The sequence below is a fragment of the Callithrix jacchus genome, chromosome 1 (genome assembly GCF_049354715.1).
Source record: "Callithrix jacchus isolate 240 chromosome 1, calJac240_pri, whole genome shotgun sequence".
Classification (NCBI taxonomy): Eukaryota; Metazoa; Chordata; class Mammalia; order Primates; family Cebidae; genus Callithrix; species Callithrix jacchus.
The window spans coordinates 26,870,199-26,891,400 of NC_133502.1; the positions used below are offsets into that span (position 1 = coordinate 26,870,199).

At 50.3% G+C, this 21,202-nt stretch overlaps 1 protein-coding gene across 1 annotated transcript; it reads left to right on the top strand.

Moving 5' to 3' along the window:
• On the top strand, positions 1-20,640 carry TEX29 (testis expressed 29). Its single transcript, XM_002742539.6, has 6 exons — positions 1-114; positions 200-295; positions 7,157-7,267; positions 17,973-18,042; positions 19,297-19,466; positions 20,489-20,640. The coding sequence occupies exons 2-6, from the start codon at positions 238-240 to the stop codon at positions 20,527-20,529; spliced, it is 450 nt and encodes a 149-aa protein (XP_002742585.1). The 5' UTR covers positions 1-114; positions 200-237; the 3' UTR covers positions 20,530-20,640.
• Positions 20,641-21,202: the final 562 nt, after the last annotated feature.

Genomic DNA, 21,202 nt, shown 5'->3' on the forward strand with positions numbered 1-21,202 from the left:
AGTGAGTGGACAGAGGGTGGCCAGTTTGTTGTTTTACCTAAAGGCGTTTTCCACTTGGAGTAGGACCAAGAGGCACAGGTGGCTGAGGGGACCCGCCTGGGACGTGAGGCACAGGTGAGTCACAGAGCGCTCCCTCCTGGTATGACCCATCCACTGCCCGACAACGTCCTTGGGGCTGCTGACCGCTGCTGTTTTCCAGGTCTGCTCGGCCCCCGCATCTGTCTGTCAGCAGTGACAATGAAATATGTGCCAGAAGTCAAGAAGTCCCCGCCGCACCTCCTGAAGCAGTTCACAGGTATGGAGGGAAGCCGCCCAGGCTGGGATGCGGGGAGGAACTGCTTCCCGGGGAGGAGCCATGCGCGTGTCCACCTTAATGCTGGCTGCATCAGGGATGAAGTCCCGGTCCCAGGCCTGGCTAGGGCGGCAAGGCAGAAAAATGTGTGTTCAGAAAATAACCTGGGAAAATGCTGTGAAGTCTTCATTGTTGAAATGTTATTACAAAATCCACCTGAACCTGAGGTTTTCTAAATGAAGAACTGTGTTTAACTATTTCGAGGGGTTAACAGGTCAAAGGCATTTTGTCCATGAGATGCTGAAGAGCCACCTCAACTGCTTCATAATGTTTATTGCAAGAGAGACCATTTTCTTAGGGGAAAATGTGTCTCAGCAACGAAGAAGCTCCTGATTCCCTTTCCCCGCTGGGCAAGCAACCCTGAAACAGACCTCGCCACTGGAGTGGGAGGAACTGTGTGGGGTGTGGCTTTGTCCCACGTGAGCTATTAGTGTACATGGATGGGGGAAGGCAGTAACTTAGGGCCAGGAAAAGGAAGATTCTGGAAGTTCTCGCCTCCCTGGGAGAGGCAGGAGATGCCACCTTCCATGACTCAGGCTTACCTGCTACTTGAACTGTTTTTTTTTTTTTTTTTCCTTAATTGAACTTGTATTTATGCACTGCTTTTATAATAACAAAAAAAAAGAAAGAAAAACAAGAAAATTCACCGGGTGCGGTGGCTCATGCCTCTAATTCCAGCACTTCGAGAAGCCGAGGTGGGTGAATCACCTGAGGTCAGGAGTTTGAGACCAGCCTGGCCAACATGGCAACACCCTGTCTATACGAAGGTACAAGAATTAGCTGGTTGTGGTGGTGGCTCCTGTAATCCCAGCCACTCCGGAGGCTGAAGCAGGAGAATCACTTGAACCCAGGAGGCACATGTTTTAATGAGCTGAGATTGTGTCCCTGCACTCCAGCCTGGGTGACAGAGTGAGACTCCGTCTCTAAAACAAACAAAAAAACAGAAAATGGATTAGGTTGTTTTGGGTCGTTTCCTTTGCTGGGAAGGTAGACTCGGGAGCACTTCCCAGGCCGGCAGAGCTGCTGGCAGCCACTGACCCCCTGCCCACAGCCGCACCAGGCCCTGCAGCTCTCACAGCAGGAGAGGGAGGCCCAGGTGCCAGGAATGTGTGGCATCTGCCAGCCTGCGAGGCCTTCCAAGGACAGCCAGCCACCAGGCTTCGTCACACCAGAGGGGCAGCTGCATCTTTGGACATAAGCAGGATCTTTGCAGTTCCTGACCCAGACGCACCCAAAGTGGAGTGGGAGGCCTGCACCTGGGCCCCAAGGGAGCGGGTGCTCTTGTGGCTGGCTGGGGTGGCCTCTCTAGTCTCCTGGCAAGATGGCCCTGTAGCCAGGGCAAGCCCATGGGGAGAGAGCCATCCCTTCTCCAGCTGTGGGGGACACCCTCCTGGCCTCTGCTTCAGGGCCAAAAGCATGGCAGCTGTTATGGGTACAAGCTGCTGCTACTGGGCCTGGCCACACCTGTTTGAGGGGCCACTGGGGGCTGCTGGAGGCTGGCGCCCCTTCTTAGGGCACGTGGGACTGGTGGGGATCATCTCAGTTGTGCCAGGTCACCCAGGGCACTGCCCAAGCTGCCCTCAGGCTGGAGTCCTCTCTCCTTGCCATGGCCATGCCCAGCCCCCAGCTCCTGGCATCTGCAGGCAATGCCCCTGTGTGCTCCTGCATGGCCTGTCCTCGTGGACTGGTGGACAAATGCAGGGAGTCGACGCTGTCTTTGTCATCCGTTGCAGACCTTGGTGTGACTGTTCTGCGAGTGTTTCTATTCCTTTAGGGGCATAGGGAGGCTGCGAAATGGATGACAAGGCTGGCATTGTCCTGGCTTGGAGCTGGCTCAGGTGTCTGTACCACTGGTGGCCCCAGTGGGCAGGTGGGGAGCCAGAACCTTTCATTGCAGTGGCCGGCCCTGAGGCTCCTATAGCTCAGGCCCTCTCTGCCACCCAACCCTGGGTCTGAGCCCAAGAAGCAGCCAATTCCTCCTGTCCTCTGCACAACCTTCCAGATACAGAAGAGGCTCTGTGGCCAGTGCGGGATAGACTGGCCTCCAAGCCCACCTGCCCTGCAGCCTCTCCCCATGTGGTGCAGAGTCCTGCCCACGTACCCTTCCATGCAGCTCTGCTGGGCTTCCCCATGTCCACATTCGCTCACTGGGACAGGAGGCAGCTGGGCCTCCAGGCAGCCCCCTAGCAGGTGATGGCCTGAGGCTGGCTCCCGGGGTGCCAGGTTCACATGGCCCAGGGCAGTGGGTGACCTAGGGGTGCGGGAGCAGAAATGAGGATGGGAGGATGCCAGGCGGCCCCTGGGGAAGAGATATGTGCGGACGCTCCGCCCTGGCTGGCGGCTGTGCCTGTACTGGGGTGCTGCAGCCTCAGCTGCTGCCTGAAGACAGATGTCAACTCTTTGCAAAAGTGTTTCTACACTCTTTCCACACCAGTGTGTGTTCTCCTCTGAGTGGCTTGTATGAAAGAGTGGGGACTTGAAGCCACTGGCCTCTGCGCTCTCACCACAGGCTCTGGGGTCCGTGGACATGTCTCGGGGGTCTCTGTGTCTGAATCCCAGGGATCCGTGGCCCTGCACACCCCAGACCCCATCCACATTCACACATGTGCCAGGCAGGACCCTCTGCACACACCTGCCAGCTCCTGAACCCGCTGTGATCCCTGCTCAGCTTCCTCCTCCTCCTCCTCCTCCTCACCTCTCCTTCCTTGTTCTGATGCTCAAACTCTGGGAGAACTGGCGCCTTCTGTCCTAAGATAACTTGATATGCAGCTTCAAGCTCTGTGTCAAGAAAATGGGTCTGCAGTTTCAGAGATTTTTACATTATGACATCTGCTGTGAAGACACATTCAGTCGAATTCCAGGTGGTGTCGCAGCTCACAGACAGAAAGGGCTGTGCGGGCCAGGCCCGCTGATGGTCTCTGGGGTGCCAGTGGCAACCGTGATCCCCGGCACGGCTCCCGAGAGCCTTGCCGCAGTCCCTGTTGTACTCAGAAGCTTGCCTTCTCTTCCCACCTGGATTGTCTTTGGAAACCTCTCTGTGGTCGGGTCTGGCTGTCCATAGCTGCGCTGCCAGGAACCCTGAGCTGGGACATTCTTGGGGGCTGTGGGGCAATGTGGCTTGGAGGTGTCCCCTGGAGGCCAGCCCGATGCCTGTCTATCTGGGGGAGCAGCTCCCAACAGCGAGGCTAAGCTTCAGGAGTGCTGGGGGCCTCCACAGTGCTGTGAGGTCATGGCGCTGAGTCTGCCGCTGCTTCTCCAGGAGGTGACCATGGTCTGTCCCCTGCTAACCGACCGACTGCCTCATCACGGGGGCAAATGAGGTGGCAGAGGGACTTGGATGGGTTGTCAGATGGAGGACCCAGTGCTGCTCCTGCAGAATCTCTGGGCTTGGCTCCTCCCCTGGGAAAAACTCCTGCAAGTGTGCATTTCACAGAGAGCGGGGAAGGGAGGAGGACAGAGCACAGGAAGGAGAAACACCACGGAATGGTCAGCCACGTTTAGAATGGTGATGCCGCCCTGCCTGGCTGGAGAGCCCTGGCCTCAGATCTGCGCCTCTCTGGCACCACCCCCTCCTGAACCTTCCTCTCCTGCTGCAGAAGCAGCAATATGTCCAGTGAAGAGACTGTCAAACAATCAAACATTTGCCACCATGAGGGCATGGGCGTGTTAGGAGTCCCAGGTGGTGGCAGGCTGGGGATATGGGATGGGCGAAGAGCGATGGGAGTCCCACCGTCCCCAGGGAGCGGTGGCTTCCCTGGGCTTGCCCTCTCTGCAGACGAGATGATGCCACAGACTCATGGGACCAGCTGAGAAGCCTCAGTTCACAGGCCCTACCTCACCCGGCTCTCCTGAGCCAGGGTGGCTCCTTCCAGGAGACACTCAGCTCATTTTAGATGGACAGACTTCGTCCCAGCCTCGTTTCAGCAGATCAGGAGGAACGTGGTTGCCCTGCCATCCTGAGGCAGCACCTCTCCTCCCATAGCCTGGCCCAGCCAACGACTCCTTCTCTCCTTCCCAGCTACGCTGTCGTGACTCTCGGGGAGCAAAGGAGAGAGCCAGGTGGTGAGCCCCACACTTGGACTGCCCTGGCTGTGGTGTGGGGGGTGTGGAGGGCCTGCTGGAGACACTGCTGCCAGTGCCATGGCTGGGCATCCAGAGAGTGCGCAGGGGGCAATTTGCCTGTGATGTTGTAGAGGGAGCGGGGAGCTGCGTCAGCCCTGCCAACCAACCACCACGTGGGAAGCCCACCTTGGCCCCCTCGGTGGCTGTATGATCCCCTGCCAACCCCCTACCACGTGGGAAGCCCACCTCGGCCCCCTCGGTGGCTATGTGATCCCCTGCCGACCAACCACCACGTGGGAAGCCCACCTCGGCCCCCTAGGTGGCTGTGTGATCCCCTGCCAACCCCCTACCATGTAGGAAGCCCACCTCGGCCCCCTAGGTGGCTGTGTGATCCCCTGCCAATCCCTACCACATGGGAAGCCCACCTCGGCCCCCTTGGTGGGCAGCTGTGACCTGTACCACCCAGAAAGCTCACCTTACTCCAATCTCAAAGCCTATTACAGGTTGTGGAGGAGGGTGGATGTGAGGCTAGGATGGAAATGTTTGAGAGACTTTTCAGGGTCCAGTGGATTTTAAAATGCATGGCGGCATCGCGGAGGTTCAGGAGGAGGTCGGTGGTTGTGGAGGGAAGGAAAATGGGATGCGGGAAGAGGCAGGAGGACTGGCTGGATTCGACACCTGGGCGTCAGATGCGATGGGACTGAATTTTTAAAATGAGGCAGGAAAGCAACTACTATTTAAAAATATTAAAACCTTCAGAAGGAGAAGTTGGCATGAATGTTCATGTAGTGATACTGAAGAGAATCACTTTAAGAATGAAAATGATGCTTGGTTCAGTAGCATGTTTCCTGCCCAGGCTCTTTGCTGAAATTAAACATCCGCTGTCTCTGGAAACCTTTGTTCTCTTGGCTTTGTGAGCAGCTGTGTCTGCGCCACTGGGGCTTCTCCCGCATCTGGGGATGGTGGGGAGGGCGGCTGTCACCACGGATGGAGCAGGACCCTGAAGCCAGAGGTCACTGTGGGTCCCAGCCCTGCTGTGTCCAAGCTCGTGGGATCTTGGGTTTCGTCTGAATCTTCCCAGATGGGCGGAAGAGCCTGCACTCATCAAGAGCTGGGCACTGGGGGGTGTCTGATGGGGTAGGGGCGCCTGCAGTATCCTGAGCTGGGCGCAGGTGGGTGTCTGATGGGGTGGAGGCGCCTGCAGTATCCTGAGCTGGGTGCCGACAGGTATCTGATGGGGTGAAGGAGCCTGCGGGCATCACGAGCTGCGTGCTGGCGGGTGTTTGCTGTGCTGTTGCTGTCATGATCCGCATTGGAAAGTGGAGGCAGTGGTGGACTCTGAATTCTCTGCGAGCGGCCTGTGGGTAGTGTCTGTGAAATTGTGGCATTGTGTCCACCCTGGGATTGCACTCCTGAAAAAAGGCCGTGGTGCCCGGATGCCCTGGGAGCAAAGCCCTCCTAGTCACCTGCTGTAGACACATGGGCTGCTGCGTGGAGCATGGGTGACGGTCTGTCCAGCCACAGCTTGTGAATGGCCACCGATCACAGGCCCCTCTGAGCCTGGCTGTGCAGGACCTGCCTGCTGCTGTGGGGCTTCTTCCCGGCTCCCCCAGCCGCTCCCAACGTGGGAGGTCAGCTCAAGCCACACAGAGCCACCCCGTGCAGCTGAGGGAGGAGAGGGTGGTGGCAGCGGTGACTTCAGCCTGCCCTGGGCACTCTGCTGTGGCAGGTAGGGCATTGCCTCGGCAAGGCTCCCAGGTACACGATGCATCTGACAGAGGGTGAGGCGGCAGCTGTGGCATCTGCAAACCTGAAATGGGGGTATCTGGGGAAGGGGACCAGGAATGGCAGGTTCCACGGGCAACTCTTTAATACGAAAGACGAAATCAACCCTAAGGATCACAAATGGGGTTCCTCAAGGGTCAGAAGGCCAGGCAGCTCCCCTCCTGGCCCCCGGCCCCCGGCCGCACGGAACAACTTACAGAGGGGCCAGGGAAGACCTCCAGTGGCTTGGGCGAAGCTGTGGCCAGGGGCGTGGAGCTCGGCTTTGCGGGACTGCGGTTCACCCAGCAAAGGCCTCTGCGGTACCCTGGGCCCTCACCTGCAGGAATCCCCCACAGCAGCCAGCCCAGTCCCCCGGTGGCCCATGTCCAATGGAGGGAGCCACATCCCTTGGGGCTGAGCACGTGTGAGGCTGCCAGAGACCGCGGCAGAGGGTCCTCTGCCAGGAGCTGCCCCGCTTGCTTCCTCTGCCTCCCGCGGCCGCACACTCAGTGTCTTCCTTTCCTCTCCCTGTGGGTCAAAGCTGGCATTAAACTTTCTGTCCTTTTGATGCAAGTTTTCAAATTCTGAAATAATCCTCAGCCCATGCTGCTAATTCTACCTCCTGTGTGCTGAAGTGTGAATTAATCACACGTTCCCTCCCGAACTCCCAAGTCCCCATTGTGTGAGCCGTTTTCTTGTGCGGGCTCTGCCGCTGCTGCACAGAGATGTATTATCTCCTAATCATTAGTGGGCCCTGCATTATTCTGTGTAATTAACTTGACATTATTTTGCTCAGAAATTTAATTCACTCTGGGTCTTAGTTTCAAAGAAAGCTTTGCATGATGCATAATTCAGAAAATAACAAAACCACAACACAAGCCGGCAGCGGCTCCCCCAACCGGTTCCCTGGTTCTTCAGCGGAGCACAGAGCGGCTTTCTTTTTGGGGATGACACTGGTGTGTGTCTGTACTTTTGCAGTGTGTGACATTCCTCTGTATGACATTTGTGACTACAACGTCTCCAGGGACCGATGCAAGGAGCTCGGGTGCTGCTTCTATGAAGGCGTCTGCTACGAGAAAGCGGTTCCCGGTGAGTAGCCACCCGGGCCACCTCAAGGCGGCAGCCAAGGTAGCCATGTCCATGCCGACCGCCGCCCTGCCTGTCTTCCTTTCCCAGGGTCTCTGTTTGCTGGAAACGCCTTTGTGTTGTTCTCTGGTCACACTCTCCTCTCTGTTAGTGGGGGCAGTAGACTCTGAGCTGGAGGGCCTGTGAATGTGACGTAAGCTACCAGAGGGGTTTCATTCCCACACGGGCTGGGCAGCGCATGCACGGGGACTGATAGAGGAATCCGATTCCTCCAGATTCATGGAGGAATCTGGCCATTCTGGGTGGTTGCCAAGGCTGGATTTGAGGAAATAGCGCTGCAGAAACCTGTGGCACAGGCAGGGCACAGGCCACTGGCTGGCTGTGCGGTGAGCCCATGAGGTGGAGCAGACCTTGTCCACTACTGGCGCCGTGAGGACAGCAGAGACTCTTGGTCCTGACTGGGGACACGTGCGCTGCTTCAATGTTGCACTAGAAGCCAGAGCAGACATGAGGATCTGCTGGCAGCCCCTCCAGCCCCTCAAGCAGTGTGGGGGGTGGGGGGTGAAGTGAGAACATCAGGTACCCGGTGGTGGCATGTGGGGGCTGGAGGTGTTGCCACTCCCCATCCCCATGAAGGCTTCTGGAGGGAGGCGCGCCCTTCAGAGCCCTCGTCTAGGTGTCAAATATATTCAAAGGGAAGGGGGAGGAAGGTGAGAAACCAGGATGCCATGAGTGTGAAGGACATTGGGATCCTACCTCCTGTGAGGCACTGGCCTTCTGTGCTGTGGAGATCTTCGAATTTCCAAGCCCTCATCATGCACCACAGGCTTCATGCGTTTCCTTGTCCTGTGAGGGCGCTTCTGGAAATGAGGGTGAAGGGGCTCTTTGCACTGTTGGGTGAGGGGGACAGGAGCACAGAGGGAGCAGCCGGCACAGCAACTCTCAGGAGGGAACAGTGCGGCCCTTACTGGTAGAGGCGCTGGATGGCCATGCCCTCTCACAGCTCCAGGCTTCCTTAGAGCCGACTTCCAAACCTTCCCTGTCCCCCTTCTCTCCCCTCAGCTCCCCAAACTTAGGAGCAGTGCCCGGCTTTGTGCCCCTCGGGCCCATTTCTTCCTCCTCCTTGACTTCTTCCTCCTGCGTTTCCCGCTAGACTCAGCCCTCAGAGGCCAGGTGCCAGGTCTTCATTCCCTGCACCTAGTAGGGCTTAGAAAGTCAGAGACAGCGACTGATGGGAGTGAGTGACTGCTGGAAATTACTGAGTAGTGGCCTGCTGGTGTAACCAGCATGAGCTCAGCCGCTGTCTGCTTGCAAAGCCAGTAACAAGTGGAGGGAAACTGACTTTATTTCCAAGGTGAGCAGCGGTGAGGTGCTGACTTGTGCTTCCAACTGCAGGCTGGGGAGAGAGGCTTCAAACTGGGACCTTAGAATGGGAGGCACGTGGGAGGAGTTCTGCTCTGAGGTCTGAGGGTCTCGTCCTGGAGGTTGTCGCAAGCCACAGCCAGCCCACTCTGAGGGCTGAGGCTCTTGCTCTGGTGGCTGTCTCTAGTTGTGCCCGCCTGGAGTGAGGGCTGGCGCCATGTCTGTGGCTGGTCACAGGCTCACTGCCTCCAGGTGCCCTCTGGCATTGTGCAGTTTGGTCTCCATGCTTGGTCTGTCTCAGGATGAGCCCCTAGAACTTCTAAGGTAAGCCGATAATTAAATGCCAGCACACGGATAAATGTGCATGGGCTGGGGGGTGTGTGGTGTTACAAAGAAAGTACATTTCAAGGCTATATATATATATATTTTTTTTTTCTTTTCTTTTTTGAGACAGAGTCTTGCTCTGTTGCCAGACTGTAGTGCAGCGGTACAATCTTGGCTCACTGCAACCTCGGCTGCCCTGGTTCAAGTGATTCCCCTGCCCCAGCCTCCCGAGTAGCTGGGACTACAGGCATGAGCCACCAGACCACCTTTTTGTATTTTTTAGTGGAGATGGGGTTTCACCATATTGACCAGGATGGTCTCGATCTCTTGACCTCATGATCCACCCTCCTCAGCCTCCCAAAGTGCTGGCATTACAGGCATGAGCCACTGCGCCCGGCCTCCAAGGCTATATTTTAAGACTAAGAACAGAAGTTTTCTGCAGTAAGCTTTCTGCATTGTGAGACTAGGAGAAGAGAGGAAAAAGGAAAACAAGTTTTAAATGCACTTTCAGGCTAGACTATTTGATTGTGTGGGGACTGTCCAGTCCTACCGTCGTAAAGCCCTAGCCAGCTCCTACGAGAGGAAAGGGATATTCCGGGCACAAAAGCAGTCAAGAAACAAAGCGCTAATGGGATTCTGGCTGCAGCGAGGGCATCTGTCCTGCTTAGTGGGGAAGATTTGGCACCTCATCAAGAGAAGATGAATTTTGGCTTCTCAGAGGCAAGTGAGAGGTTACAGTGGATACCACCAACAGTTGACAATGGCTCCTGCAGATTCAGGCTTTAGAGACTCGGGATCAGACTCCTTGCTGCCCCAGCCTCCGCTTCTGGGGGCCCCTGGGATTCCTGGGATCCCATGCCTTCCTTTGATTACAGATAAAATCAGTTGGAAGTGGCTTCAGTTATTATTTTTATCAAGATGCCATGCCATAAAATTCACCCTTTTAAGGTACACAATTCAGTGGCTTTAAACAGAGACACATTGTGCAGTCATCACCACTAATTCCAGAACATTTGCACCACCCCAGAAAGAAACCTCACGCCCACTAGCAGTCATGTCCTATCCTTCCCTCGCTCTGGCCCCTGGCAGCCACTAATCTCTCTGTGGCTTTCCTTATTATGGACATTTCATGTAAACGGAACCACGTGACTTGTGGTTCTTTCACTTACATAGTTCTCAAGGCGCGTCCACGTTGTAGCCACTGTCAGGACTTCATTTCTCCTTAGCCTTAATAACTTTCTCTGTATAGATGTGCCACATTTTGTTTAGCCACCTGTCAGTTTATAGACATTTGGGTTGCTTATGCTTTTTGGCTGTTATGAATGATGCCGCTCTGAACATTTGTATATAGGTTTTCGTGCAAACATGTTTGTGCTTCTCTTGGGTATATTCCTAGGAATGGAATTGCTGGATCATATATTAACTCTATGCTTAAACTTTTAAGGAACTTCCCAGCTGTTTTGCAGGGTGGCTCTACCTTTTGACAGTCCCCTCAGCAATGTATGAGAGTACCAGTTTCTCCACATCCTCACCAACGCTTGTTGTCCTTTTATTTGTGGCCATTGTATTGGGTGTGAAGTTGTATCTCATTGTGGTTTTGATTTGTATTATTCTAATGAATAATGTTCACCATTGTTGCTTTTTTTTTCTTTATTTTTTTTTTTTTGCTGTTTGGATATCTTCTGGAAGAAAAGTGTGTTCAAGTCCTTTGACTGATTTTAAATTGGATTAGTTGACTTTCGGTTATGGAGTTGTATGAGCTCGTTGTATATTCTGGATATGAAGCTCTTATTAGAGATATGGCTTGCAAATACTTTCTATTCTCTTACATGCCTTTTCTCCTTTTTCATAGTGTCCTTTGAAGCATTAATATTTTAAATTTTGATGGTGTCCATTTTATCAAATTTCCCTTTGGTTGCTTGTGCACTGGTGTCACATCTAAGAAACCGTTGCCTAATGCAAGGTTGCAAAGATTTATACCTGTAATATCTCCTAAGGGTTTTATAGTTTTGACTCTTACATTTAGGTCTTTTGATCCTTTTTGAGTTGACTTTTGTGTCTGCTGCAAGGAAGGTTTCCAACTTCGTCATTTTGTGTGTGGAAACCCAGTTGTCCCAACATCATTTGTTGAAAAGATTCTTCTTTCCCCATTAAATTGATACCCTTGTAGAGAATCATTTGCCCATAAAGGGAGAGTTTATTTCTAGATTCTCAATTCTATTCTGTTCATCTATATGTCCATCCTTAGCCAGTACCACAGTTTTGATTACTGTAGCTTTGCAGTGAATTTTGAAATCAGAATGTGTGAGTGCTTCAAATTTGTTCCTCTTTTTCAAGATTATTTTGGCTATTATGGGTCCCTTACATTTCCATATCAAATTTAGCTTGTCAATTTCTGCAAAACAGAGGTCCTTTGGCAATTTGATTGGGGTTGTGTTGAATCTGTGTATAATTTGGGGAGTACTGACATCTTAACACGTATTCAGTGTTCTAGTCCATGAACAGGAGATGTCTTTCCATTTGTTTAGGTCTTTAATTTTTCTCAATGTTTTATAGTTTTCAGTGTACTTGAGCTTTTTAAATTAAATGTATTCCAAAGTATTTTACCCTTTTTAATGTTATTATAAATGGAATTGTTTTCTTAATTTCATTTTCAAATTGTCTATTGCTAGCATCTAGAAATATAATTGATTTTTATGTGCTGATTTTGCATCAGGCAACCTTGTTGAACTTGCTCATTTTGTTAGTTTTCTAGCTTATTCCTTAGGATTTTTTTTGCATACAAGATCATGGCCTCTGAAAATACAGTTTTACTTCTTTCTTCCTAATATGGACGGCTTTTTAGGTCATTTTCTTGCCTAGTTTCTGACTAAAACCTCCAGTTCAATGACTAAAACCTCCAGAAGCCTTTTCTTTTTTCTGATCTTAAGGAGAAGCTGTCAGTGTTTCACCATTAAGTACAGTGTTAACTGTGGGTTTTACTAGATGCCATGTATCTATTAATAGTAAATGTAAGAAACAACTTGGAAACACATGAGTTGAGAAAATTCCCTTCTCTTCCTGTTTTGTTGAGTGTTTTTATTGTGAAAGGGTGTTGGATTTTATCAGATTACTTTTCTGCATCTATTGAGCACCTTAATGGTGCTCTTTGTTACTTCATGTGGATTTGACTTACTGTCTACTCTTCTTTCATTTAATCCCAGAGGACTCCCTTTGGCATTTCTTATAAAGAAGCTCTGCCAGTGATGAATATTCTGACTTAGTTTATCTAGGATGTCTAAATTTACCCTTCCTTTTTTAAGCATAGGGTTGCTGTATATAAAATTGCTAGTTGACAGTCTTTCTGTCAGCTCTTTGAATGTTTTATGTCATTGCCGTCTGGCCTCCCATGGTTTCTGATGAGAAACTGCTGTGAATCTTAAGGCTCCTTTGTATATAATGTGTCACTTCTCTCATACTGCTTTCAAGATTCTCTCTTTTTCTTTTGCAGTTCGCCAGGTGTCTGGGTGTGGATCTCTCTGAGTTTATCCTACTCAGAGTTCACTGAGCTTCTTGGATGTGTAGAAGTTTTTACCATTATTTCTTCAAATATTCTTTCTGTTCTTTTATCTGTCTCGGCTCCCTCTGGACTTTCGTTATGTGCATTTGGTAGACTTTATGGTATCCCACAGACCTCTAAGACAGTATTAATTTTTCTTGATTATATTTTGTTTCTGTTACTTAACCTGGATAATCTCATTGACCTGTCTTCAAGTTTACTGATTCTTTTGCCTGCTCAAATCTGCTGTTGAGCATCTCTAGTGAATTTTTCATTTCTGTTATTGCATTTTTAACTCCAGAATTTCTTTTTAGTTTTTTCTTAATGATGTCTATATTTCTGTTGATATTTTTGATTTGATGAATGTATTAGTCATTTTTTTATACTGCTATAAATAACTACCTAAGACCGGGTAATTAATAAAGGAAAGAGGTTTATTTGACTCAGAGTTCTGCATGACTGGGGAGGCCTCAGGAAATTTACAATCATGGCAGAAGGTAAAGGGGGGAAGCAAGGCATGTCTTACATTGGCAGCCAGGTTGTGGGGAGGGAACTGCCAAACACTTTAAACCATTGGATCTCATGAGAACTCCCTCACTATCATGAGGACATGATGGAATAAACTGCCCTCATGAGCCAGTCATCTTCCACCAGGTCCCTCCCTTGACATGTGTGGATTACAATTCAACATGAGATCTGGGAGGGTCAAAGAGCTAAACCATATCAATGAAATATTATTCTTATACTTTTATTTCATTTTTTAGACATGATTTCTTTTAGTTCTTTGAATACGCTTATGGTGGTTGATTTAAAGTCTTTGTCAAGTGAGTCCAATGTCTGTGCTTCCTCAGTGATGATTTCTAGTAGTGGCATTTTTTATGTGTATGGCCATACATCTTCATTTCTTTGTGTGTTTAACATTTTTCTTTCTCGAGAATTGGACATTTTAGGAAAGGTAATATAGTAACTCTGAGAATCAGGTTCTTTCAGCTCCCAGCTTTTATTGTTGCTGCTGTTTGTTATTGTGGTTGTTTGATGACTTTCCTGAACTCAGTTTAGTCTTTATTCTTCGTGATGTGCAACCACTTAAAACTCATTTTGGGAAGCTACTAGTTAGCTAATGACTAGACAAAAATCTTTTTAGAAGCCTGGAAGTACAAGCCTCTCAGACTTTGCAGAGGGGTTCTGTGTGCATGCTGAGCCACACCTTCCACAAAGTCAGAATAGTTCTAGCTCTGCCTTAGCCTTCACTTCCTGCTTATGCAGATCCTCAAGTCAGCCAGAGGTGAAGTCCCAGGGCCATGGTAGGTCTTGCCTTAAAAAGCCCACAGCACTGGACATGTCCATGGCCCTGTAGATTTCCAGGAATGTGTCAGGGCTTTTCAAAGCTGTCTGTGCACATCTTATTTCCCAGATTTTTTATGATAAGCTTTTTGGTTAGCCTTTTGTTTTCCCCCAACTGGTATTCACCACATTAGCCAGCGAAATGATTTTCAATTGCTTCTGATTGTTTCTAACAGATGCCTGGAGAAAAAGCTGTTCTCACTAAATGAGCTCAGTTTAAATAAAGATGATATTCCAAGGAAGCAGACAGATCAAGTAATGACAATCCTCTGGGCATGGGGCTTTGAAGGAGCTCCCACCCTATTCCACCCCCATGGTGGCTTTACCATGATTTTAGGCTGTTAATTTTCAAGCTACATGGAGGGTAGGGAGCAGAGATGGGAGCTAGGCTAGATAAAAGGTCCAAGCTTGCTCTTTTACTGAGATTCAGTTGTTTGCCTCAAATAAACAGATTTCTGCAAGATTTCGGTTAATTTATGGATTTCTAGAAAACTTTCCTCTGATGACTTTGCTAGTGTTCTCATTGCTTTTATGGAGGAAGAAATTGGCAGGGGGGTTGCTTCCCTCTGCCATTTTTGCTGATATCACCCTGAAAGTTAATTATGGGCTTTGCTGAAGCCCTAGTCCAGTACATAGTCGGTTAGTGAGAGTTACAACAAGATGTAGTGCTTTTTCCCAAAGCACTTTCCCATTATCCTTCACCTGTCTCACCTATTTCATCCTAAAACCCATGCCCTTTAGCCCGAATCTTACTTGAGAAATCGTTTTGGGTTCCAGGCCTTCCAGTGTTGAGCGACCTGTCACATGGCTTCATTCCAGCAGCTCGTCCTCCGGGGCATGTGCCAGTGCTGCTGAAGCCGAGCTCATGGCAGTGGGTGCTGACTTGGCCACGATTTGCTGTACTGGCACTTGTCATCATTTTGTTTTTGTTTTGTGGAATGGGAGTTTGCTGCTCACATTTCACATGCAGAGAGCAGCAGATGCTCACAGGCACGCTCAATTCTTTCCATCATGGAGTTGGACTTCTTACAGAACTCCAGTTTCCAAGGCACTTATACAACTTAGTTTTTCTGAGAAGTTTACCATTTAAGGCTCCTAAAACCAGCAAACATTAGCATCTAAAAGGTATTTAAGCCTATTCTTTCAATCTTCTCCATATAATGATTAATGATTCCGATTTCCTTACATCCCAATGAAACAGAGATCCAACCATGTAAAGTGGTGTAAATGCATCATTCCTGGAAGATCACAGCTAGGAAGGGAGCTCACATCCAAGCTGCTGCTGCTGCTGCTGTTGCCACCTCTCCGATCCCCTGAGCACCTTTTTTATCAGAGTACCATGCAGAGTACAGTGCAGGTGCTGGCCCATTTGTAAGTGTTGGTATGTATGTCAGACATGGCTTAAGTTAGAACAATTGCTGCATGCCTGTCATTCATTTTGAAAGTGAGCCTTATTCTCTGCAGCAGCTTCATGACTGGTGTCACAAGGAACCTAGAAGCGAATTTAACCTCTCAAGAATGGTTTGGACGTGGAGAAGTCTCACTGTTTTGCAAGAGGGTATATCATTTTTGCATAGAAGCAACTGTTAAGCTCCTTCCATCACTCCAACTTTAATAGCTGGGTTGCATAGCTGTGTTTTCTTGACTCCCGATTTCTTCCAGGCCTATGGGTCTGCAGGAAGAGCCTGGGCAGTGGGCCCTGCCTTGGGGCTCTCACTGTGCCCCCACATTACTGTTCCTTTCTTTGACATCTTTCTCATTCAAAATGACGAACGAACCTTTGTGCTGCGCAGGTTGTAGTATTCGGTGACGGGTAGTGTGAGCTCTTTGTGCACATAATTCCATGTTATGAAAACCTTTCACCAACTTCTTAAATTGGCTGCCTTGAAGTGCACTTTGTGTTATGGCATAATCTGTATTATTAAGAATATGAATTGGGTAATTAGCATTAGATCTTTCAGAAAGAATTGGGAATTCAAAGAGAAAGACTTGCCTTCATTCTTCAGTCTTGATTTCGGGTATGTTATTTAACATGTCAATTTCTTCTAAGTATCTGACTTCAGTTTCTTCATGGGACTTGCTGAGATGATTTCAAAACTTTTGTTTAACTATATTTGGGGAAAATTTACCAAGATATTTCTTAAAGAAAATAATCCTTTCTTCAATTGCTGCTATTTCTGAAAGATGAACCAGAGTTTGTGGTTTATGATAAGCCATAGATACGGTCTGTGTTGCTAGACAGACACTGTACAGAAAGCATCACTGAGGTTGGGTCTCCATCTTTAGGAGCTTCGCATCAAGGACAAAGAACGTCAGCGACCGGGCGCAATGGCTCAGGCCTGTAATCCCAGCACTTTGGGAGGCCGAGGTGGGTGGATCACAAGGTCAAGAGATCGAGACCATCCTGGTCAACATGGTGAAACCCCATCTCTACTAAAAATACAAAAAATTAGCTGGGCATGGTGGCGCGTGCCTGTAATCCCAGCTACTCAGGAGGCTGAGGCAGGAGAATTGCCTGAACCCAGGAGGCGGAGGTTGCGGTGAGCCGAGATCACGCCATTGCACTCCAGCCTGGGTAACAAGAGCGAAACTCCGTCTCAAAAAAAAAAAAAAAAAAAAGAACATCAGCACATATGAAGATGTGAGGAGACATTTCGACAGTAGAATACTAAGATGCTGACTATGTATGTTTGTGTGGCTTTCTCCTTTTTTTTTTGAGGTGGAGTTTCCTCTGTCACCCAGGCTGGAGTGCAGTGACATAATCTTGGCTCACTACAACCTCTGCTTCCTGGGTTCAAGTGATTCTCCTGCCTCAGCCTACTGAGTAGCTGGAATTACAGGTGTGTGCCACCATGCCCAGGCAATTTTTGTATTTTTAGTAGAGGCGGAGTTTCACTATTTTGGGCAGGCTGGTCTCAAACTTCTGACCTCAGGTGATCCACTGGCTTCAGCCTCTCAAAGTGCTGGGATTACAGATGTGAGCCACTGCACCTGGCGCCTATATGTGTCTCTCACTCATATCATTTTGAATCAATTCCATGAACTAAGACACAAAGTCATACTAAGAAATAAAGCATTTCCTGGAGTTCAAGAATTTCAGGGTTACCTTGACTCACAGAAGCTCTTTTTTTTTTTTTTTTTTTTTTTTGAGACAGAGTGTCACTCCATTGCCAGGCGCCAGGCTGGAGTGCAGTGGTACAACCTTGGCTTACTGCAACTCTCACCTCCCTGGTTCAAGCAATTCTCCTGCCTCAGCCTCCCGAGTAGCTGGGATTACAGGTGTACGCCACCATGCCCAGCTACTTTTTGTATTTGTAGTAGAGACGGGGTTTCACCATGTTGGCCAGGATGGTCTCGATCTCTTGACCTCGTGATCCACCCACCTCGGCCTCCCAAAGTGCTGGGATTACAGGCGTGAGCCACCACGCCCAGCTGGATTCATGGAAGCTCTTAATTCACCTTTCACTTTGTTTGTGCATTTCAATTCAATAGATTGTTTGTTCAACAGCATTTAAGTGCAGGCTCTCTCGGCAAGCTCTGTGCTACCTCTCAGATCCATCTTCTACTGCTGTGTGGCAAATTACTCCAAAACTTAGTGGCTTAAAGCAACTTAGAGGCTTTGCTGGGTGGACTGGGCTTGGGTGTCTCATGAGATTGCAGTCAAGATGCTGACGAAGGTTGCAGTCGCCTGAAAGCTTGGCGTCCCAGATGACTGATGTTGCTGAGAAGTCGATACCAGATGTTATAGGAGGCCTCTTCTGCTCAGTCGTTCCCAGAGCAAGTGGCCCAAGAGAGAACAGGGCAGAAGCTGCAATGTCTTTTTCACGTGGCCTTGGGTGTTAGACTCTGGGGTCTCCTTTGGCTCCAAGAATCAGCGCTGTTCAGTGTGGGAACATCTATCTAGGGTGTAAATCCTGGGAGGTGAAACTCAGGAGGCCATCCTGGAAGCTGGTTATGGTGGCCCTGGAGATTTGGAGGTGAGTCTGCGCCACGGTTCCCCCTCCTCAGGTAAGCACGTTTCCACGGGACAGTCCTTGCTTAGAGAAATAAGCCAACTGATGGGGGTGGGGGCCGGCTTTTCTTCTCCTTCCTTTTCTATTTATTTGGATCTAAATGACTTCGAATCCCTCCATTTTTCAGTTTACGTGCAAGTGTTCTCCGCCCTGATTGTGATCATTGCCGTAGCCTTCGTCATCACCATCATCTACAGGTCAGTCCTTTGTTCTCTCACCGCAAGGGTGGGGAGGAGGGGACTCACCTCTTCCAGCCGCAGCCTCCTGCCTGCCTGGGCCCCTTTGGGCTTGGTGCTGCTGGGGGGACCGGGAGCAGCGCTCCGTGAGCCTGGGGAAGGTTGCTGGGCAGGCAGGGATGGCCCCACCGATTTTCCCAGAGAGATCATTGATGAAAATCATAACCCACATTTAGTGAGCACCTTTCTCAAGTCCTCTGCTCAGCCTGTCCAGCCCTTGCAGAGGGCATAAGTGCCATTACTGTTCCTGGATTGGGACGATGGATCCGGCACTGAGGGGCCCCCAAGGGTGATGGATGGAGCAGCGAGGCTGTAACCAAGGCTCCCATTTGTCTCAGAGCCCTTGAACCCAGGGCTGCCTGCGCCTCTTGGCCTCGGCCTCTGTCCTTGTTGCAGGGTGTCAGGGTTTTGGAAGTATCTCAGAGATGATGAGTCTACTTTCTCTCATTTTAATGGTGAGGAAATGCAGACCTGGGGAAGCAAGGCAGCCCTTGGCTGTCCCCAGGGCCGGACTGGAATCCAGCATCTCACTCCCTGGCCAGGCACCTTCGCCATGAGCCCACTCTGACTTACATACAAGCCCCTGAGTATTTGAGTCCCTTTGTCCAGGAGTGAGTAAAGCCATTTTCCTGTCGTGAGTGGTGCTATGTGCCGTCTTACGTGTGTTCGTCACAAAGATGAAGCCTCAGTATCCTGCAGTGCAGCGCCACCCCACCCCGACCGGAGCCAGTACAGCGCACACCCCACCCTGCCCGGAGCCAGAGCAGTGCCACCCCACCCCGCCCGGAGCCAGAGCAGCACACACCCCACCCCGCCTGGAGCTGTCTGTGGGAGTCCAGCTGCCTCATGCAGTCATCTGTTTGGAGCCTGCATAAGAAACTAATATAAGCCTGGGTGTGGTGGCTCCTGCTTAGAATCTCCCAGCACTTTGGGAGGCTGAGGTGGGAGGATCACTTGAGCCCAGGAGATGGTGGCTTCAGTGAGCCGTGTTTGTGCCACTGCACTCCAGCCTGGGTGACAGGGCATGACCGTCTCCAAAAAAAAAAAAAAAGAGAGAAATAAACGAAAATGAGAACTGTTACATCAAAGCATTTACCTTAAAAAACAGATGTGCATGATCATGAGCCAATGTTTTCAGAGGGATGTGCGGGTGGGGGGACTAGAGAGTTTCGCCTCTTAACTTCTCTGACTATGATAAAACCCTCTTCCCACCAGAGCTGTTCAGGAGATCAGGAGAGAAAAGGTGGACGCCAAGCTGTCACAGAAGTCCAGTGAAAAGGCGGAGATTGCCTCATCCATCAGCAAGCCAGGGCTGAAGCCTCTGGGTGCTGGGCCCTCACCTGGTGAGGGTGACAAGGTGAAGAGTGACGAGGCTGAGGATGACGGTGAGAAGCTTCTGGAATGATCTTTGGCTTAGGGTCGAGGGCATGGCTCTGTTCCCTCAGGAGATCTTCCCCTGAAAGGTGCTCAGCACCTGCCCCGACTGTTCAGTCTCAGTGATCAGTGTTGTAGCTTGTGCAAAATTCTAATTTACCAGACTGTGGAGGCTCAGGTTTGCAGGGTAGGCGTGACTGTCAGAGAGTTTCCCTCTCTGAGTGTTGTCCTCCCCTTTCCCTTCCCCTTCTGTCTCCCTGTCATTTCGCCCTCTGGCGGGGCCCTCGGTGTTAGTGGGGGAGGCTCCCGGGGAGGGGATGAGGTCCAGCAGAGCCTGTGCATTTGATCAAGTGACTTCCTGCAGGAGGCTGCAGGGCCACCATGGCTACTCTGTGGCAGGCTGATCACATGGTGGTCATGGTTAGATAGGTGGACGATCACCCTATGCCTGCCTGGGTTTCCAGGAAGGAAAGTTGCTCATATGTTGGTTAATCCTCCTCGAAGGCTCTTGGAAGTTTCTGGTTGCTTTTCCTGATCAGCAACTTAGCAGATTAGGGAGAGAAACATCTCAGATGGTAAGCCTTATCTTCAGAGGTGTTTCTACAGGAATGTGAATGGCCTGGCCTTTTCCACTGTTGCCAAGTAGCCTGGGTTTTACAGGGACCATCAGGAAAAGCAGGAGGCAGGGGAAGAGGGTGACTCCCACTTGATTTTGGATCTGGAATGCCTGACCCCTAACTGTGGCTGTGACTGTGGAATGAGGCTTTCCTGCAGGACGGACGTTGGCCTGGTGCAGGGAGCCTCCTGTGTAGTGCGACTGTGGGAGGAAGACGGTTTCACTGCCCTAAAAAGATGCTTCTCCCTGGAAGGCACTGAGAAACACAGGGCAGCTGTGGCCACCCCCCAAACTGGCTTTTGAGTCAGTCATTGCCAATCGGACGCCACGTAGATGTGTTCAAAGACCCTGATGAAATATTTTCGGGACTGCTGAATATTTCATTTGAAAAACAATTCTTCTTTTCTAAAAATCTAGTAACAGTGATAATAACAGAAGCTGAAGAAACTGAGGACTGACTGAAATACACGAAGATGTGAGGTTGGAGAATTCCCCAAAGGAAATGGCACAGCAGGTGGACTGTTATGAGACCACCCAATGAGAGAAAGATAAAGGGATTTTGAAAATCGCTTCTCGTCTGATGCTGCTTATTAATTCCTGTATTTTTATCTTAGGAGGGAGAAAGCCTTTGGGGTAGGAGAGTGGGAACCTGAACTTTTAGTTTTTAATGGCACGCTTGTCACTAAGATTGATGCCACGGGGGCTCACAGCATTGGCACAGGGTGGTGTCCCGGAGGTCTCTGCACTTTCGCCAAGAGTGGGCTGCCACATGGACACAGGCAGCTCAAGTTTGGCTTTGCTGGGACTTAGTCATGCTGTGGGGGAGGAGCAGCATCCAGATCTGGATCTGTGAGGCCCCAAAGCATCGGCCGCAGCTTCCTGAGAGCCCCTCATCCAAGGCAGAGCGCGCTCAGTCCCAGCGTGGCCGACAGACACTCACAGGCCGGCCCAGGGCAGCCCACGGAGCTCGGAGGCTCTGTTTTTTCCACCTTGGAAATGTGCATCTGCACAGCAGCTGTGGCCCTCCTGTCCATGAGCTGCAGCTTTAAAAAAGAAGGATGATGAACAATCCAGATAGACCAGACGCATCCTGCTCCAAGGATTATTTAGCTGAGAAATCAGTTTGCAGGA